The sequence below is a fragment of the Perca fluviatilis genome, chromosome 1 (assembly GCF_010015445.1).
Source record: "Perca fluviatilis chromosome 1, GENO_Pfluv_1.0, whole genome shotgun sequence".
NCBI classification, from domain to species: Eukaryota; Metazoa; Chordata; class Actinopteri; order Perciformes; family Percidae; genus Perca; species Perca fluviatilis.
The window spans coordinates 43,996,980-44,018,361 of NC_053112.1; the positions used below are offsets into that span (position 1 = coordinate 43,996,980).

Genomic DNA, 21,382 nt, shown 5'->3' on the forward strand with positions numbered 1-21,382 from the left:
ACTTTGTATGTGTGTGTGTGTGTATATGTGTGTGTGTGTGTGTGTGTGTGTGTGTGTGTGTGTGTTCTGTATATTCATACCAGTAGGTGGTTGGTTGCATCGTATGGCTCGAATCCGGATGTTTCCCAGATCAGCCACGTACAGTGTCCCATCCGGAGACACCACTAAAGAGGAAGGGCAATTAAGCCTTGCGTCTTTAGCGTAGCCATCTCCTGTTTGATAGCAGTCACAGTTGGCATCGTTCTGCAGGGCAGAGGGAGGCAGGCAGTGGGAGAGGAAGAAGTAGAAAAGAAAAACAGAACAGAAATGAGAGACAGAGAATAACATTACATGAATAATTCAGCTTGGTTTATTTTATGGAGGGTAGAGAGGAGAGTTGGGTGCCATCCATAATTCGACGGGAGATGAAATTCACATGAATCTCTTGTTTTTATTCTCATAACATTTTGTCCATACTATTCTATGATTTATATATTAATGTTGATCAGATACTACATGCAGTCAGTGCACCATTGTGTTGTTTTGGGATTAGATGACGAGTATTTTATGTCATCTAATCCACATAATTCTCTGGCTACACAGCTGTACTATTATGAGCGAGTCAAGATTAAGCTATGAAATTAAGATATAAAAAGGAAGACATGGATGACTAAAAATGACAGCTTTCAGTGTCAACTTATCTATACAGTATAAGAAGTAGCTGTGGTATAGTACCTTGCAGTCACAGTCAGATGGCGCTCCAGCTAGATGGGTAATTTCTCCATCAGTCGACACCTGGTGGGGTAAAACAGAAGCGCTCTTTCATTGAAAAGAAAACAACACAATAAAAGCATTCAGTTCTTCATCTTTGTGCCTGCATCTGGGCTTCAAATCTGACCTGGGACCTTTGTTACTTCTGTTACTAACTACTGACCTGCACAGTAGTTCAAAGTTGTACTTGCTTGTACATAATACTTTATATCCTGAAGATTACCTGTCGAATGCGGTGGATTTTCTTCTCATCCGTCTCTGCAATGTAGAGGACACCGCTGTAGGACAAGGCGATGGCTGTAGCTCCCTCCAGCATGGTCTGGACCGCTCTCTTCCCCATAGTATATTCTATACCAGGTACCTGGCAGTGCATGGGACGACCTGCCACGATACGAACCTGAACACACACACACACACACACACACACACACACACACACACACACACACACACACACACACACACACACACACACACACACACACACACACACGGATGCTGGTTATGAGTGATTAAGTAACATTGTGTATTTTGGGATGCTTCATGATTTGATATGGTTTTCTTATGTTACTTCAAAAAAGTTGATTTAATAAAAAATCAAAAAAGCAGCACATGTAAAAGGACATTTGTAAAACATGCTCTGCTGTCAGTATGGGTATCATAGACAATACCTGTACCTGTCTATTTTCAGTGATCTGCAGCACAACGTTGTTGTCCAGGACGTAGATGGAGTTATCCATGGGATTGATGGCTAGATCTGTGGGCCATTCTAAACGAACCTGGATGTAGAGATGATGGGAAGAGGAGAGAGAGTTCCACTTAACATGCTACTTCACTGTACAGTTTCATCAAACTATATTGAGTTTTGCTATCTGATACAAGGGATACTAATACTGATATACAGTGTATTTCCTAATTGTTTGTCTGAGTGACCTCTGAGTTGAATGCATCAGTGGTATGAAAACCTAAAATCTAACAAAATTCATTGTTTCTATTAATCATGGGCTGTTTTATGACAGTATACATCAGTGCCAGTTTATAAACACAGAATTTACTGGTCTATTAAATTTCCACATGGTTTAAACCTACATTCACATATATTTTATACTGACTGTATACTTAAATTAAAATAGAACAACATGAATCTACAGAAAGAGCTGTGAAACTTGAAAATATGTGGGCTGCCAGTTCATATGGTTCCACAAGTGAACTCAAGAGGTCAACTAGATACATAACTGCTAGAATTCAAACTGTGCTAAATCCTGCAGAGAAGGACACGCGGTCAGAGTTCAGATAACTTCAACTCTGCCAGAAACACTCTTAACTACGCTGCTCTGCCACACAAAACACAGACCACAACTCTCTCTCTTAAACACACACACGCATGCACACACACACACACACACACACACACACACACACACACACACACACACACACACACACACACACACACACACACACACACACACACACACACACACGTAGATGTTGTTCTTTCCATTCTGAAGTCCATGTCGTATATGTAAGATTGTACATTCGCACTCTGAAAATAAGGTGTGAAAAAGAAGAAAGTACTTTCCCTTCCTCTATGTTACTCTCATGTAATTTTATAATTTTATGTGAGTTTTTTATGGGTTTTTTATGTTGTCTGTGAGTCCCTAAGAGAAGACAATTTTCTATCATTACGTGATAGACAATAAAGCTTTTTGAATATTTAATGTCCCTCTTGATTTGTTTGCCTCTGTCTGATGAGTTTCTGAAATAAATGAAGGAAAAGTTAGAAGATATCACCAGATCTAAACCTATGCTGTGTTAATTGAAGTGGCTCTAGTTTCCTGATGGCACACCAGCCATTTATCAACTGGATTGAATCTCAGCCATAGAGCCTTGTTTTACCTCAGGCTGTTCTCATGAACTATTCAAACATATAGCTATGAAAAGTAATGCACTGTAATTGGTATGTATTTATTGCTGTATGCACCACATTGACTGCTGCTGTATGAGACCACTGAGGTCCGTGTTGAGAGGAGGTCGGGGGCGATGGATGGGTAATAAAACACAGGGCTTTCAAGTTCATGTCCCGGGAGAAGTTAAGGTACAAACTAAACTTTCACCCAGGAAATGGGTGTTCGTGTCCACAATATTTTTTTTTAATCGCTGCGTTGATGAGTAAACCTCTATATATGAGTGCCCGCTCTACCAAATGAGCTATCCGGGCGCCCAGAAACAATAAGTTTTTATTTTATAGAATTTATCTCCGTTGATCCTGTTCGTTTGTTTGCTGCTTCCATGGCTGTACTACCATTACAGCTGTAGTGCGCTGGGTTTATGTTTTTACAGTTATATCTGGCAACCCGGCCTGTCAAACTGGGCAGTTGATAACAACACACAGGCCAAAACACGAGCAGAAATTATGTCACGGAACGGAAATGTCAAAAGGAGGAAATACTGGCATTAGCGGTGTGGTCAGAAAAGATAGTATTTAAACTTAGCATGTTTCCTTAAAATCTGATGACACATTGGGGTCATTTGGGGATTTATTACAGTAAATATATTACATATTGGACCTTTAACTGGTTGTTTTGGTGTCTAAACTTAACTGACATCGCCACATGATGGTCACCTTTTGTCAGCTAAACTTAACTGTAACGACCACTAAACTTAACCGCCATGTGACCGGGCGTCACGTGATCAGCCGGCCATCACCATCATTTCGTAGGATACCATACAATTGTTGTGCATACGTTTTCGTACACAAACTATTCATGATAATGCATTGTTTAAAGGGTAACACCATTTTTGTCCTATTTTTTTGTGTCTAAGTGACTGATTCTTCAGAGTCTTTGACATTGGTCCAGTATTAAGCAAGATCGCTGTAGTCGGCAGCACCGAAACAAGCTACAATGTTAGTTAATGGGGCAATTGTCCAGCTTGTATTTACATTGCATTACTGTACATTACATGTCATTTAGCTGACGCTTTTATCCAAAGCGACTTACAATTGCTAAATATGTCAGAGGTTGCACGCCTCGGAGCAATGTGTCTTGCTTAGGGACATATTGGTTGTAGTATCGCAGTTGAACCCAGATCTCCCACACCAAAGGACTGTGTCATATCCACTTTTGCATCACCACCTCCACAAAAGTGCTTGTTTTGCCAATGACAGACTCAGATTAATATTGTAAGTCTGACAACATTATGGAAAGGATCCCTACAGAGATAGACCTTTAAAACCTCTTTGAGACCTTTCTGTTTAACCAGAAACAGCTCTGAAGTCGCTAGCGCTAAACCCACCAGACTCCATGTAAAAAAGCAATACTTTTAGTGTGTATAGGGCCAACATATTTTCACATGTAAATCGGTAAACTATGTGTTTATTTCAACCAAAAGTAGAGTTGTGATGATTGGAACAGTGGAAACACGACCCTAAACGGTTTTTAATAGTTTGTTTCTGTCGACTTTGAATGAAGTGTATTTTACGATGCTAAAATCACTGTTTATTTACATGGAGTCTGGTGGCTTTAGCAAACACAATTTCACAGATGTTTTTATTAGGGCTGTGAAAATAACGCGTTAATTTCGATTAATTAATCTGACAAAAAATAACGCGTTAAAAAAAATTAACGCAGATTAATCCATTCCATATTGACGTTTGACCCGGAGCCATTCTAGCCACTATTCGACTGTAAAATGAAGGAGGGAGACGAGAATGTGCTGCCTGGATCATTGATTGGAACATTTAGCTACTTGTTACTTCTTCCTGCCAACCCTGGCTACCGAAATCTGGTGCCACTGATATGTCTGCTCTTCTCTCTGATGCTCTGAAACGGATACAGGCAACACAAACACCGCTGCACGTGACGCTAGTTAACACTATACTCGACAGCAGCTAACGTTAGCCTACCGCTAGCTAGTAGCTGGACAGCACTGTTAAAATGCTGACAGCTAACGCTAAACGGTGTAAAGTTTGACTGTGTTTTACTGTAGAGGATTCAACACCGGTATGTAACAGTCTGCTAGCCTGACCAGCCAGCTGCCACTAGGGTGCGTCTAGATTTCTAGGCTAACGATATGCAGCTGCCGTCGGAAAAACAACACAGAAGGTGCGTTCAATGAAACTGGTAAACTACAGCCTCGTGGTGCATTTGAAGTTATTGTAAATGTCCTTTTCCCATCTGGTGGTTGTTTTTGTCGTTCAACAGCAATTTACTAGTGAAATAAGTTATTGTTATTGTTATAGATTATTATCAAATCATTTAATTTTGACCATATGGCCATAGCAATAAACAAGCCCTTCTTTAATGTCACCGACTGTTGTTTAGTACCCTTCTTTTTTCTTTTCTTTTTTTACTTTCTTAAAAAGTATCGGTTCAGGCACCGTTAATTATGTATGCGATTAATTTCGATTAATTAATCACAGAGTATGTAATTAATTCGATAACATTTTTTTATCGATTCACAGCCCTAGTTTTTATGTTTTAAAAAAGGATCTGGGTGCCTGGGTAGCTCACCTGGTAGAGCAGGCGTCCATAGACAGAGGTTTACTACTTGACACAGTGGCCGTGGGTTCGACTCCGACCTGCAGCCCCTTTGCTGCATTCCCCCTCTCTCTCCCCTTTCATGTCTTCAGCTGTCCTCTATAAATAAAGGCCTAAAAATGCCCCCAAAAAATTATCTTTAAAAAAAGGATCTTACTCTTAACAGAAAGGTCGACCTCCTTAGAAATCCTTTCCATAATGCTGTCAGACACTTAGAATATTGCAGCGATCTTAATATTAATAATCTTAATACTGGACCAGTATTAGACACAAAAACATAGGAAAATAGGGTCCAGGATGAAAAAAAACGATAGTTTCCCTATAATGAGGACAACTAGGTAAACATAAAACACATTTTACTTGTATGTGTGTGAGGTAAGTGTGAATCATGTCTCAGATGGCCCCTCACAGTGACAGTCAGGGTGATGGTGCATGTAGGTACTCTTTGAAGATTACCTGTCTTATGTGCATGCTGGTATCGCAGGTCAAAGGCCGTGCAGAGGTCAGGTCATTGCTGCCCAGCACTGTAGAGATGATTCCATTACGATCGACTTTCCTGATCATAGTCCCATCCACGAAATAGATCAACCCGTTTCTATCAACTGCAATCCCTGTAGGGAACAGAAACAAAGAACACACTCACACACACAGTTTAATATATTTTTGTCCTGTTGATTATTAATACATCAACTCCAGGATTCAAAGGAGAAATGAAGCTGAGGTAATTCTCCTGTGTGGGAGTCAGGATAACGCTGCAGCAGATAAAAGGACTAGGGGTGTGCAAAAAAAATTGATTCACATTCGTATCGCGATTCAAGCTCTACCGATTCAAAATCAATTCATAGAATTTTTTTTTCGTTTTGTAATGCCGTGTATACTATTGTCAGTCCTTCCAGCGGAGTGTTTTTATGATTGTTGTGGGCAAAAAATCCTTGATTATGCGGCATGTTTTTTTTAAAAATGCGATGGAATATGCAGGATATTTAAGCAATTTTATGCGATGAAATTGTGGGAACGTGCAAAAATTGCGGGAACTTGCAAAAACTGCAGTTTGATGAAAAAGAGAAAAAAAAGTGATTCCCCAACACCCTGCTTTTCGATGATGTACACATCACGTAATTACGTCACTTCATAACATTCCCATGGCAACAGGGGGAAATGTCTGCTCTTGTGTGACGTAAACGCAACATTTTTCAACTTTCTGCTAAGATAAATGTGACTTTTTTGCAACGAAAATGCGGAGATTATGAAATCATGCAAGCCCTGCATATTTTGTGTGTTTTTCTGGAGGGACTGTACTGTCCTGAAATGAGTTTAGATCGCCATTCCCATAGATGGCGCTGTGTCGAATTCACACTGACGCCTGGGCACTCTTGTCATAATCAGAAGAAGAACGAGTGCAGCAGAAGTAGTTTAGTCGGTGCAAACAATGGCAAACCTCACAGAAAGAATTATTCAACCTGCTCCATCCTCATTGAAGGCGAGAGGTTGGGCACATTTTGGCTTTTATAACCTCGAGGGGAAGACAGAACTTGATTGGAATCATGCTATATGCAGGCTTTGCAAAGCGAAAGTTAAGTATTTTGGAAACACCTCAAACTTGAGAACTCACATGGTACGCCATCACCCAGAGATTAACATTAAAGACAACAACCTAAAGTTCTTTCAATGCTCTTAACTCCCACCGAAAAGCTCTTTTTAATTAACAGTTTTATTTTATACTTGAATTAAATGTATGTGAAAGCTGGCCAGAGCTTTGCACTTTGCAGTTTTTAATTGCAAAGGTTTTTATTTTTGTATGAAGACATATGAAGTAATATCAAACTACATTTAATTTGTTGTGTTTCTTTTCTTTTAAATTGTATGTCTACTGCAATCACATGGGAAATATAACTACATTTACATACTGTGAATTGCTTCTTTTTTTTTACTGAGAATCGTTTTTGAATCGAAATTTATTTTGAATCGAATCTTGAGCCTAAAAATGGATATTGAATCGTGACATTTTCTGAATCGTGCACCCCTAAAAAGGACACAGTAAAGAAAAAACATAAAGAACATATACAGCCTGAGTGTATTCAAGCAACATCAGCCGAGATTAATATATGAATGAAAACTGTCAGAAGTATCATATAGATGAGCAAAACAGCATATGTGCAGTGATGAAATCAATCACAAAATATGTACATATACATTCATATGTATATAGAATGAATCAACATAAAATTCTGAAAATGTTTAAATATATATATATATCTGGTCCATTGAAGCCTAACACGTTAACCACTGCTGAGAGGCTACATGTTTTCTTTTCCAACCTTGAACAGATTCTGTAAATGATACATTGGTCGACTTGAGTTTATATCCCCCTCAAGCAGCAAAAACATTCATAATTCTAACAGGATCATGTGGCTGTGGTGTGAAAAACAGCATCCGGTAACACTTTATATTAATGGTACATGAATTATCATGAATTCATGCAAACTACATGCATGAAAAAGCATGAATTTATTCATGTAGTACTTCACGAACTATCAGTAATGTACGAGGATTAATAGTATCTCATGCATGACTTAATGCAGGAACAATACGTTAATTCATGCATCAATTAAGGATTTTGAATACTCATAACTTCTGATTTATTAAAGATGTTCATGTCTTCTTCAAAAAAACTGACCAGTCCCAGCAGTTTACATATATTCTTAAAAAAATGTAATTGTTGTTATCATTGTTAACTAAACATTACTTCTTCATAACTTCATCATTTTTTTGGCCCCCCAAATAAAGAGCTGACCATCTTTAACATTGATAAATAAGATATGATTATGAAGCAGTGCGTCACCTAATTTTCTCATCAACAAGGGCAATGAGTAGACAAGGTACTATACAGTGATCACAACTATTCAGAAAGGCTAGCCTGTTGTTTGAACATTTGCAAACTGCTATGAATGAATGAGGCCCATGAACTGTATTTAATATGTACTTTAATACTTTTTTTTACTTATAATCAGTATTAAGAATCAAGTTAATTGTTTGACTGGGACTAAACATATTCCTAAAACAGGGTAAGACATGGGTGTACTGTAGGTTCTTTTTATATTATTATTTTGTTAATCTTGTTTTTATACAGGGATTTTTGGATTTACTTAGAATATGTTCTCATCCAGATTTGGAGCAATGATGATGAATAACTGACAAATCCAAGGCAGCCTCCAATTTGCAAATAATCTTTATTTAACCACGCTTATTGTCAGGGACATTATTAGACTGTGTTGAGCTTTAAGGTGTAATAAACACAGTCACAGTTGTGAAGGAACCAAATCATCACTGTGGTAGCGGTATTCCTTTGTTGCCAAATAAGCAGGAAATAGAAGAATTTATGTGAATGGATGCGTGGAGTTGGGTGGATAGAGCAATTACACCACAGACGAAACCAGTCATAAGAAGTGTATGCAATAAATATATTTGAATAGCTCAAAGATCAGGGGATTTCAAAGTCTGAGAATCTTGGAAAAAGGAGGCCCCTCACCCCCACTTACAGTGGTTTATTTAGTTTCGCTCAATTTCCTATTCCTATGCCTATTGGATCATAATTATGTTATTTGATCCCATAGACACTCAACAATTAAGCCTGCATAAAAAGTCCTGGTCAAAGGCATTTATTAGTTTCTGACTCTGGAAAAGAAACAGCAATGGTGGTATCTCTGAACTATCTATTCAACCACATCACACATATGTAGTCTATTCTATGTGATCTTCTTTTGGTAACCAATGTAATATTTTGTCACTTCCATTCTCTGAGCCTCCCTCTGAAAGTGTTTGGAGCCCCTCAGGGAAGGCCCACCTCCCACTTTGAAAACCTCTGTCCTAGATCCCACCTCCCAGACTGGGCACATACTTCATCATTTGGACTTCTAACATTTCAGTACAGCTCTGCAATATTCTGGTGCAAGAAGGATTACTTTATAAGGATACGAAGGCTGATGAAAGGCTTACAGTATGCTCCCATTTCTAAATGTAGGACCAAATACGCGTGCTATCAGTTAGGACCAACGTCCAACTCTGAAACATATAATACATAGAGGCCAAGATTTGAATTGGGAGAGAGTGTACCGGTCAAACTGTCTTGTGAATCCTCCTCAGCAACTATGGTTATGAACAGGCTTGAATAATAACCACCTACCTTATTATTTATTAAGTGTTTATTTTAGCGTAATTTTAGTTTATCTATTAAGTGCTTTTATTTATGAGCTTAGAATTCTAAAGTCTGCTGTCTTGCACTTATTTATTTATTAACTAGTGGATGTGTGAAACACTATTTTCGTGTATGTACCTTTAGGTCCCAGTAGCTGTGCCTCTGTAGCTTTTCTTCCATCTCCACATCGGGCTTCATCAAATGGAGGACATTGTTCCCCTGTACCAGCCACAACTTCTCCATTACCTGAACACACACATCATCATTTATTGCAAAAGCCCCAATTCAATTCAATTCAATGGGGCTTTATTGGCATGAACGCTTCAATAACAATGTTGCTAAAGCATCAAAATACAATTTGTCCAAATATTCCGACAGAACACAGTAAACAGTAATATGAACATCTCTCTCTCTCTTGCTGCTATATTATGAGAATGACAATTGTAGTAGATGTGTGTGTGAGTACATTGGATTGACAATTGAAAAAAACTGATTGCTTTACCGACATGGTGTTTTACTGGGTAAATGAAGTGCATGCTTACTGATGAGGTCACGGGCACCGCTGAGCATCTTGGGTCGGTAGATTCGTCGAGAGTTAGTGTCCGACACATACAGCTGCCCGGTGACTGGGTCGGTGGCTAGATAGTAACGGTGAGCAGGGTTGTTGCTATGGAGGGTAGTGACAGACAAAAGGGGAGGAGGGGAACAAACAAGATATAAACCAGAAAGAATTGGTTTAGTCGTGCTGGATCTTTAATAATGTCATATCTCAGACTTCGGTGTTCAAACACTAACATTTAAAAAAATACACCCAGTTTAGAACACAGACACTAAAATCAGAGAGATCAGAGTGTCCTCGGTGGAATGTTTCTTCCAGACACTTTACTACATGATCCAAAGTCTGACTGCAAACCAAGAGGCCTTTAAGATGACAAGCCATTTTCCAATAAAGTGTATGGCTTTAACAATTTAACAAATGGTTTAAAAGCTTACAATGAAATCAACAGAGTGGAGTTAAAATTTGGTTCCGGCGTCATTATGATGGAAATGAAGGAGACTTTCTAGAGCTAATGATAATGAAGAAGTAATGAATAAAAGGAGGGTAGATGAACTGAAAGAAAATAAACTGGTGTTAATTTACTTCCAGTGGAGTACCAGGTGGTTGGTGTGTGTGTGTGTGTGTGTGTGTGTGTGTTTGTTGACAGTAGGTTGGTGTGATGGGCATTCACTTGCTTGTGAGTCTGTGACACACTCTTAATGATGCCTGCCACACTGTCATGTAATATCCATCACACACACACACAAATGCACACATGCGCGCACACACACACACACACACACACACACACACACACACACACACACACTAACAAGTATATATACATGTGCAGTGGCCTCTAGCCATACGTCTCAGTGGTTGGTGATAATCAGCAGATGATCACAGGCTGTTAATTAAGACAGCTAAAAATAGACAGGCTATGTGAGACAAAGACAGCCTGTACTTAAAGGCCCAGACGTGCTGATAAGCATGCCCTTTTGTTTTTATTCAACCTTTATTGAAGCAAAAAAAAATTCCCGTTAAGATTTAAACATTTCCAAAATTCAGGATAGTTAGCACCACAGACAAAACCATGGAATCCATCAGCCTACACAACAGAAAAGGGATAAGTAGTAAGGAGTGATGGATGAGGAAATTATTGAATGAGGAACGGATATAGATCCCAGGACAAGAGGAAGACCGAGGGAGGGAATACATGACTGACTAAGGGAGAAAAGAAAAATGTGAAGGAAATAAATCAAGAATAAGGAAAAGAAAGAGACAAAAAGGGAAGGAAAGTATGGCTGTAAAACATAAGAACATGATGAATGTAGTAAATGAGAAAAGGCGAGACAAGAGGAAAGAACTTAAGCAAGAGAGGATAATGAAATAAAAACAAATGAAACAGAACAAACAGTCAGTGGTGGTGGTGTTAATAAGTAAACATGAAGGAAGGGCAGAAGGTTAAAAAAAGCTCAGTGACATGACTAGTCCTCCCGAGAGGATATTGTGTTTAATTAAAAAGTGAAATTTAATTGAAACTACATTTGGATGTGTTAAAAAAAAAAATGAAATCCAATCATTGTGTCTTGTCAGTGGCAAAGAAGCCACAGGTATGGTGTTGCTCTATATGTATATGAAGAGATATAACAGAAAACTAAGTAGGTCGAGCTTCATTTTAAGAAGGGAGGAAAGAGAAAAAGGAGGATAACACAGAGCAGCGAATCCTAATGTATCAGCATCAATCACAGAGATGGGGTAGATAGGTATAGGAAGTTGGAACCATCGGCGTAAATCTCATCTAACTGTTTAGGGGGGACAATAAACATAACATTTCTCAAACAACACAGCCAAAATGATACAGTTGTAGAGGATATGTGTAGTTGTGGAACTCCAGTAAGTAGGCTGACATGGCTTTTTTTATCCACTTCAAACATCAGATGAAGTGATTCTTTTCAGTTATACAGGTGATGCTGAACTGAGAACTGAACCCCCAAGCAAAAAAGCTAGCTAACTAGCCAGCCGGCTCATTTTCTGTAACCAGTGAAAGCATGTTGGGTGGAATTAGCAAGTTAGCTAACTAACTATCCAACAAGCTATTAAACAAGCTACCAAACAAGCTAGGTAACGTTATATATTCGCTAACATAGAGGATTCATGGAAAAATCATTGTTTTTGTAAAGACTACTTTATAATGAATTAAAATGAGGAAGTATCATCTGTATTAGAGAAAAGAGTTACTTCATCCGATGTTCAAAGTGAATGAAATAGCCTAATGTCTACTTACTGGAGTCCCACAACTAACGTTACTGAGTGATTCAAATTTTGTTTTCTCCTACCGAAATGTGTAGCAGGTACTGGACCAAACCATTATGAGGCAAGGAAGGGGGGGGGGCTCAAGATTTTTTTAAGCTATGTTTTGTATTGTTTTACATATATTACATTATTTACAATACACAGCATGTTTTTCAATAATCTTTTAGGGGGGGACAACATCAGATGGGGTGGGTCCAGACCATTGTCAGTGCATTGCAAAACCGTTACAAATCACTGTTGAAAAATCATTTTTATGATGTGACTACGCTATGTTTAAAGGTGCCCTGCCACACGTATTTCATTACTTTGTGGTAATGTCTGAAGTTCTACCATGGATTCTGTAACATTTTTTGTGGAAAGAATGCCTTGGTTACCTTGTTTCAAGCCATTCTAGCGCGGTATAGAAAGCCTACAGGAAGACTCAGCTCGATTTCTGCCAGTTCTCATTAATATTCAACAAGCTAAGCTGTTTGAATCTGATTGGCTAACAGCTAGCCAATGAGAGCCTGGCTGTCAGAATCCTTTACCCAGCCCAACTGGGCGAGCTAATGAATAGTAATGAGCTCAGGCTATGATGTCAGACTGACCAGCTTTTGTAATTGGCCTGATTTCTCTGCTTATTACTTTTCAGTGGCTAGAGCTGACAGTTCATTTTCACATTCACGAAATAACACAAACACATATGGACCTAGTATATTTCAAAAAATGCAAGTAAAAACGGTTTTGTATGGCAGGTTTAGTTAGATTTAGGCACAAAGATGGCTAGGTTTAGGTTTCGGCTTTATAAAGAGTAGTGAGAAAGCAAAAACTATACTACAATATTGACACAGATCCAACTTTGTTACATGTTACATTTAGTCTGGTCCCATAATTGCAAATTGCTAAATTAGGTAAGTGACAAAACAATTAAACAAGCATGATGAATTCATGTTGACGTGATAATATTAGCGTTTTTCCATTACATGGTACCTGCTCGACTCGCCTCGACTCTACTCGCCTTCTAAGGATTTCCATTATGAAAAAAAGTCCCTGGTACCTGCCAAGAAGTACTTTTTTTTAGTATCATCTCCGTCGAGGTTCCAAGCTGAGGCGATACCAAAAGGTGACGTGAAAACCTGCAGACTACTGATTGGTCGGAGAGAATCGTCACTAATCACTGCGTCATCATTGCCAGTGATAGACGGGGGTGTCCTGAGCAAACCCGCCATTTTTAAATAGTTTAGCCAGCGGTGTTTTTTTTTGCTTCTTTTGAAACAAAATGTGTCTTCTGGCAAACCGCCACATGCCGAGAGTCAAAAACAACACACCTTCCACGTTCTGTGTGTGTGTCGCGTTAGGTCACGGCAGTTTCCTGCGGCGTCGGTATGACGACCAGCCACGCTTGCCTCACACATGAAGTGGTACTAAATCTGCAATGGAAAAAGGACAGGGCACCGCGGCCAAGTCGAGTCGAGCAGAGCATAGCAGAGCTCGTACTAGCAGTGTGTAAGCGCCATATGTCTTTTCGCGCCACACCAACCTGCAAGCAACACGGTGAGCAGATCTAGCATTTTCTAAACGACGCATGAGAAAAACCTTCAAAGATGATTGTGATGAAGCTGAGTCAATCAAAAGGGCAGTGCTGATGAACTGCCAAATAAAGACACCATCATATCCAGGATTAAGGGCTCTCAGCAAGAACTGTTTAAAAGTGCATTACTGAAATTGCAGCAATGTGCACATCCAGCAAACTGTTGCGCCGATGTTCAGTGTGGCTGTGGATGAAAGTGTAGACAGCAATACCATTCCACTAGAGTGGCGATACCCGACCCGAGCCCAACGGGACCCGATGGGACCCGATGGGACGCGACGGGACCCGATGGGACAGATATTTAGAAATGATGTTCGGGTTCAGGTCGGGCTCGGTCACATCAGTGTGATAAGTCATTTGTTGTAAAATGGTGCTGCGGCTCCTTTAAGAGAGCTCAGTGTGTGTGTGTGTGTGTGTGTGTGTGTGTGTGTGTGTGTGTGTGTGTGTGTGTGTGTGTGTATGTGTGTGGAAAGTGGGCAGAAGAGAGATAGACGTGTAGATGCGACCGGAGCAGAGTTGGTGGAATAAGTTTAAGTTTTGTACCCAGTGTGTGCGGTGTCCGAAATAAACCCCAGACTGAAAGCCATTTGCTCACCAGAAACAGGATTTTAACCTCGGAAACGAAGCAATCAGGAAAGGTTAACACATTGAACATTTTAAATGAAACATATTATTAACGTGCACTTGTTGCCCCGTGTGTGCTGATGTGCTCATCTGTTGACATTTCTGAATGCCTTCCTTCAGTTGCTTAACAAAAGCGGGCTTTCCACACAAACAAACGTAGCCTACATATCTTAATGCCTGTCGGGTTCGGGTCGGGTTCAGTTTCTGCTCTGTCGGACGCGGGCCGGGCTCGGACAGAAAAATGCGGCCCAGATCACCACTCTACATCCCACACCTGACGATTTTTGCAAGAGACAGCGACAGAAAAGAGATACAAGAGGAACGTTGCTGCTTGAGGCCCATGCACGGCACCACTAAAGGGAATGTGCTTTTACCGAGGATTTTGACAGCAGAGCTATTTGCTATAACTGTATCTCTCTCTCTCTCTCTCTCTCTCTCTCTCTCTCTACCAAGAGCCTGGTTCTGTCTGAGGTTTCTGCCTGGTAAAAGGAAGTTGTTTCCTCGCTGTTGTCGCACCAAATGCCTGCTCTTGGGGGTAATAGTTGGTTCCCTGTAAATTATAGTGTGTGGTCTAGACCTACTCTAGTAATTACCACAGTTGGTGGCCCGGGTGAGTTGGGAAGCATGGGGGGGGTGACAAAAACTGAAAATCAGATCAGTCACCCTGTCATATAACTTCACTTTATTATTCACCAGGAAAACTTGTGTGCAAATGATCTTACCTCTGTAATGGAAACGGTAGCCAACATTTTTTATCTTCTCATTGCTCGCTCCACACTCACTCAATCACCGCCAGTTTAATTCTCTCCTGGATGAGATCATGTGGCTTACAAAGATTTGCCTCCCCACTGCCCGTTAGGTGGCTCAGTGGTTTGGGAGCGATTTGTGGACTGCATTGATATGATCAAAGCCTCTGTGATTGAGAAGGAGCTGGACTAGCCTGAGCTGGAGGATGAGAAATGGCTTGTGAAACTTGCGTTCCTCACCGACATCACAGGACTTCTCAACACACTGAACCTGCAGCTGCAAGGCACATGCCAAACCATGCAAGCTCTGTCTGATGCATTGAACGCATGTCTGTTGAGAGTGAAGGCCTTATCCTGTGATAATCAAACTGGAGCCTTTCACTTCTTCAGACACCAGAGGGGGATGTCATCATCTGAGCGTGTCAACTCTGAGGACATCAGAGGGCTCATTCAAGAACCTGAGATAGAACTCTCCACCAGATTCCAAGATTTTCAGGAGTACGGGCCAGTGTTTTCTTTTTTGGTCAACCCAGACTTTCTGGCTTGGATCATATTAAAATGAATTGGGATTGAGGTAAAGCAGGAGATTTCTTATAGGCCTAATTGTATTTTAATGTTATTTTAGAAGTTATCTGCTGTAGTTATGGCTGGACCATCACAGGAAAGAAGGGAATTAAACGAAGAACAACTAAAAGCTAAAAAGGAAAGTGAAAGACAACGGGCGATAACGCGAGTCAACTTCGGTCGGGCTTTCAAGAGATTACGGGATTGTAAATGATTCCAAACCCACCCCAAATTGGCCTTCAGGTATGTAATTTTGTATTTCATTCATAAAATAACTTTACAATGCGCGATGTGGTTGTAAGTCAGTAGCCAACATTAAATTACGCCCCCCTTCCATTTAGCTTTTTAATCCTTTTAGTCCGTGTTTGTGTTTGTTGGCCTACTATTTTCTTTTCCCTTATGTCCCCCTGTAACGTTACATGTGTCAAGTGTCCGTGGGTTTCATGAAATGTGCTATATTAATCTAAGTTATTACTACATTTGTTGCTATAACAAACTCTTAATGCTTTGGCTCGTGACACAGTGACAGTGATAACGTTACCTGTTTTAGCTCACGATACATCCAAAGTGGGCTAAGTGTAAATGTATGCAACACTTGGAATGCTACGATGCATCTGTAACGTATTCTCTTATTGTAAATTAATGATTTTCTGTCCGAGCAAAACAGTCATAGCCCTCCCCGTAATGCTAACTCAGTAATCTACAGTGGGCAACACAGCACCGTGAAGAAAAGACCTTTATGACAGCAGGTGTGGTAAAAACAGTACCGCTTTTTTCCAAAGGGGCCGCAAAAGTACATTTACAAAAGTATTAACACGTTTTATTTTCATTAGTATTTTACTGCTGATGCCTTAAGGAAGCCTTTAAATGTTGCAGCTGCTCGAGGTTGAGCAAAGTTGAACTACTTTGTATACTGGCGGGTACAGATATCAGAACTGCTTCTAATGTGTGATTAATATTGTGTTACTTATTTTTCAGTATTGATATTATTATAATTTTTTTGTTACTTTCCACTACATGCAAGTCTGCCGTCTGCAAGATATGACAAAGAATTTACAGTGCTCATCCACACAATTAATTCTGCAATCTAGATTATGCAAGCTACCTAATCACCACAATGTCCTTTAATTATTAATGGAATGTATCATTTTTCATCTTTAAGTGAAAGTTAACATGCATAAAGACTAATTGGTTGCTGCCTTAAAACTATTCGTGAATGTTGTCTTTGCTTTGTCTGTATGAAATCTTTCACGGCTGTGAATCACCTTGCATGGGCTTGAAAAGGACAGTGAGGATGGGGCTGGGTTGAGAGAGGGATAAAGAGAGTGAGATATAAAACTAAACATAAAATTAGGAAGGCCAGTAACCACGGCCAACATCTTAACCCCCCCATATCTCTCATTGCTAGGGGCTGTTGTTACAGCCATGACTTCATCTGAGCTGACAGCAGAAAAATAGGCTCGATTTCGTGTGAACACTTGTCAAGATTAGAGAGGGAAAGAGGATGAGGCCGAGGGACACAGAAACAAGCATAAAACGAGATGAGGGGGTCTGATTTGATGGGAGCAAACATCAAGGCTACTTCTCCCCTAATTCTTTGCTTCTCTGTGCCTCGTTCTGCCCTGTTGTCATATTGCAACATTACTGATTAGTAACTGAATGGATAATTACATATGTGCAGATTTCATAAGTTACTTTGGTGAGTACAATGTGAGCATGACAGATAAAAATGAAAGCCAAAACAATGAAAAATAAGACCCAAGTTGAAATGAACCCAATGTATCTCTGCAGCTAATGAAACTTAGCATAAATTAATTCAGGAAGACTTCTTTGCTTCACATTCTCTCGGTCTGTCTCTCTGTCTCAACATAATCAGCTGACCCTGGGCGTTCACCGTTTCAGTTAAATCAACCAGATTTTGCCACGGTCTCCGTGAGCTATCGCGTTGTTGTTATTTAAATCTGTTCTCCTCTCTGCCCTAAAATACTAAAATCGATGGGACCCTCCTCCACCCCATTCACCTCCAGTTCTCATCATTCCCAGCGCTCCATCATCAGAAGATGTTCATGCTCTTCCTTTATCCCTTCATCACCACCACCAGGGTCTAGACTCCATCAGGGGGATATTCCTGTATATCCAGGGTGCGATTTGCCGGGGATGCGTGGGATTTCCCCCTTTCTGGTCTACATATCCCTGCCTCTGCTGAATTAATTTATCCCCCCCCCTCAAAGTGATAAATGCTACTTCACCAATAGACCATTATATACCTAAAATAGAAGTATTTTAAACTGAGTTAAGCGCTGTAACGTGAATAGTGCGATAGAAGGATAAAATCCGAGCAGCAGTTGCTGGTTGTATTTAGCTGCTACAGAGCTCCGGGACGCCGGCTACCAGCGGCAGTTGTTTAGCCGCCAATAGGTGACTGTGAGCTGGCTACAGGCACCGCCAGATGACGGGCCTTTCAGGGACCGTGGTAGTGGAGTTTAGCCAGAAAAAGTGAGCGTCATGGGGCGATGACAGTTAAGTTTAGGCACCAAAACGACTCGTTAAGTTTAGGAAAAAGATCATGGTTTGGATTATAACATTCACGAGGAACGAATGAGCGTTTCAAGGGGTGAAAGTATTTTGTTTCCGTCGCGACGTGAACTTGGCTCTCCGGTTTGAAAGCGCTGTATTTTCCATTGAATATTGAAGTGCATATTTAAGTATTACTACATCCATGGTATTGGAAAGGGGGATTTAATTCTTGCATGTTTTGTTTGTTGTTCATGATCAAAAAACATCCCCCCCATCTGCTTGTTTCCCAAATCGCACCCTGTGTATATCCATGGCCTCTATATCCCATATAAATGTAACACTGTGATGGAGTCTAATCGCCGAAGACTCTAACAAATCAACTTATTATGCACCATGTTAATTAAACTTATTTCACTCTTAAATGAAGTCACACCTGATGGAAATTTACAAAGTGGTGTGAAGGCCATCTGTCTGGTTGCACATCATCTGTTTATCTGACCTATGTGACAGTTTCCTCTGTCCTACATGATACAATCTGCAGCTTTAAAGCATTACTGGACTTCAGGAAGATATTATATACATGTATGCAAAGTTAGCTTGCTAACAGCTTGATCCAGCTCACTGTCTCCTTGATGCACTGAGACCTTGGGCTAAGGACAGCATATAGTAAGGTCTGAAAGCTGCCAGGAATGAGCAACAGTGATCGTATAAATTGAAAAGGAGGAGAGAAGGACAACAGAAATGTTCAGACTAGAGTCTGGTGCATAAGCAGCATAAATGGACAGTGGGATGAAAAGAAGGTTAAAGGTTGAAAAGGATTAGTCACTCTTACCTATGTCTGAAATCTTTGTTTCTTTAATACAGTGCAAGCAAAGGAAAGAAAACAGGAGAAACAAGAGTTAGTACAGACGAAAATCACCAGAAGAAACAGCTACTGAAAACAAAGTTAGAAGTGGCAGTCAATTTTAGAATTTGAGTCGTGCATCACAGAAGTCAACAGGAAAAAGATTTCAGTTGTCTATTAGACAAGGAGTTTTTGAGGAAATGAGCACTCAAGAGTGTGCCAGAAGCATGTTTCTAAATTAAGAGCACTAAACCAGTGATCTTTTATCTTTTAGCACTTTAAAGAGTAAGTACTTAAATGTAAATGACTGTAGTGGCAAAGTGTCCAATCTGGCTATTCATCTATCCCTCTCTTCCTTTATGTTTTCAAGTTCTGTTCAAAGCCATCCAAGACCAATGATGTGGAGTTGAACAGTTGAGTGCAAGAAGGAAATATGCCCAGAAAGGTTGAGGCAGATTTATTCAGACTCTCAAGTCATTCAGTTCATTTTTACGAATGTTTTACGTCATATTTTGTTTTACTCAAATCTACCATCACTCATGCATTTGCAATGGCCCTGAGAAACCTGGATGAAATAGAGAGACTATAAGTAGTAGAGAGACTATAACTTTTAAATAGTGATGGGGTTATTTTAATATGTATAGTATTGACTGATGGTGATGATGTTGTTGTTGATGAAATAGTGATTATTTTTGTGGAAATGTTGCTATAATATTTTTATGAGGAATATTGTCAGATGTTCCTTTTAACATATGGTTCCATTAACATATGGTCGAATTTATCTTCTCAATTCTCAGCTGTTTAACCAGAGCTTGTAACATCAAGTATTTTTATGTAGTTTGGTTTTGCATTTGTGACTGTCTTGTGTTTATGTCTTGCTGCAGAACAAATTGCCCTACGGGGACAAATAAAAGTCTAATCTAAATCTGAAATGGTTCTGGCAAAGCTTTACCGATAAATGGATCCGGAGTTCTCTGAATGAGACCTTTATGTCTGTGACACTAGGGGATGTATTCTCTGGATTAGGTTCAGATCCCCGATCTGGCAACAGCAGCCATCCTCCTCTCCCCTCTTACCTCAGCTCCATGACACTGGTAACATTCCCAGAGGGGAAGATCCTCCTGATGTAGTTGAAGTCGCCAACGAAGACGCTGCCATCTGCTCCGCAGGCCAGAGCCAGGGGTGCCAGCAGCTTGTTGCCCTCTGCCTGCCCATTACAGCTGGGACAGGAGATGCTGCGGCGACGTCCGTTTCCTGGGATAGGATGTTGAATCCATTTTTAACAAATGAACATTTTATGTCTGCTCTTTCCACAAAACAGACTCAGCAGTTGGGAGCTTATTTCATATTAATTTGATCTAGACAGGCTATTGAATTGCTGTGGGTCAAGCACTTATTTATTAACAATGTCACGTCAAAGAAAGACTTAAAAATGTGGGAAAGATGCCCCTGTCCACCATCTCAAAGAGACAGGGTTCTTGTGAGAAGTTAGTGAGAACTTTCAAAGAAATGACGCCTAAGGTTGGGTATGATTTGGTTTTTTTTGTGATACCGTTGCTAAAACGACACTTTACTATACTAACTGTGCCGCTGCCTAAAGGGTGCCTGAACCGATACTTAAAAAAAAGAAAAGAAAAGCACAAAACGACAGTCCGCAACATTAAAGAGCAGCTTGTTTAATAATTATATATTATAACAATAACTTATCGTTAAACGAAAAAACGAACCACTAGATGACAGAAGGGTTCTTAAAATAACATTGAATGCACCATTAACTTAAAAGGTGCAACTGAGCACACCATTAAGTCCCGTCTGTGTTGTTTCTCCGACAACTCCGACTCCGACAGTGGCCATGGTGTTGCTAGTCTACTCTGTGTCTTTAGCTGCAGACTGTTGTACGTCCACACGTTAGACCGTTTAGCTTTCAGCATTTGAACCGTGTTTAAGCTAGCTAGCTACCAGCTAACGATAGCATCAAGTGCACAATGTTTCTGTTGCCTGTAACGTTTTGTTTCAGAGCACCAGAGAGCAGCGCAGGCATTTAAGTGGCACAGAAATGAGGCAACAAAATTTGTGTTCGGTCCGGTAGATCCCATTCAGTAAGAAGGTTTCGGTACAAACCATAATTACACTCCCAACGAGTGAAGCTCAACACTGGCAGGTAAAAAGACATGGGT

The 21,382-nt window shown here is 40.1% G+C and overlaps 1 protein-coding gene across 9 annotated transcripts in view; it reads right to left on the bottom strand.

Moving 5' to 3' along the window:
• Positions 1 to 21,382, bottom strand: part of tenm3 (teneurin transmembrane protein 3) — a 294,603-nt gene that overhangs the window by 39,937 nt on the left and 233,284 nt on the right. For 6 of the 9 annotated variants that reach the window (XM_039800537.1, XM_039800527.1, XM_039800511.1 and 3 more), the window contains 9 exons: positions 20,282 to 20,459; positions 19,194 to 19,214; positions 10,029 to 10,153; positions 9,625 to 9,732; positions 5,748 to 5,902; positions 1,428 to 1,529; positions 974 to 1,147; positions 715 to 774; positions 81 to 243 (listed from right to left, as the gene is read on the bottom strand). In XM_039800537.1, the coding sequence (XP_039656471.1) occupies positions 81 to 243; positions 715 to 774; positions 974 to 1,147; positions 1,428 to 1,529; positions 5,748 to 5,902; positions 9,625 to 9,732; positions 10,029 to 10,153; positions 19,194 to 19,214; positions 20,282 to 20,459 (1,086 nt within the window). The remainder of the gene's footprint in view (positions 1 to 80; positions 244 to 714; positions 775 to 973; positions 1,148 to 1,427; positions 1,530 to 5,747; positions 5,903 to 9,624; positions 9,733 to 10,028; positions 10,154 to 19,193; positions 19,215 to 20,281; positions 20,460 to 21,382) is intronic. The other 3 variants (XM_039800504.1, XM_039800546.1, XM_039800518.1) reach the window with 1 other exon arrangement.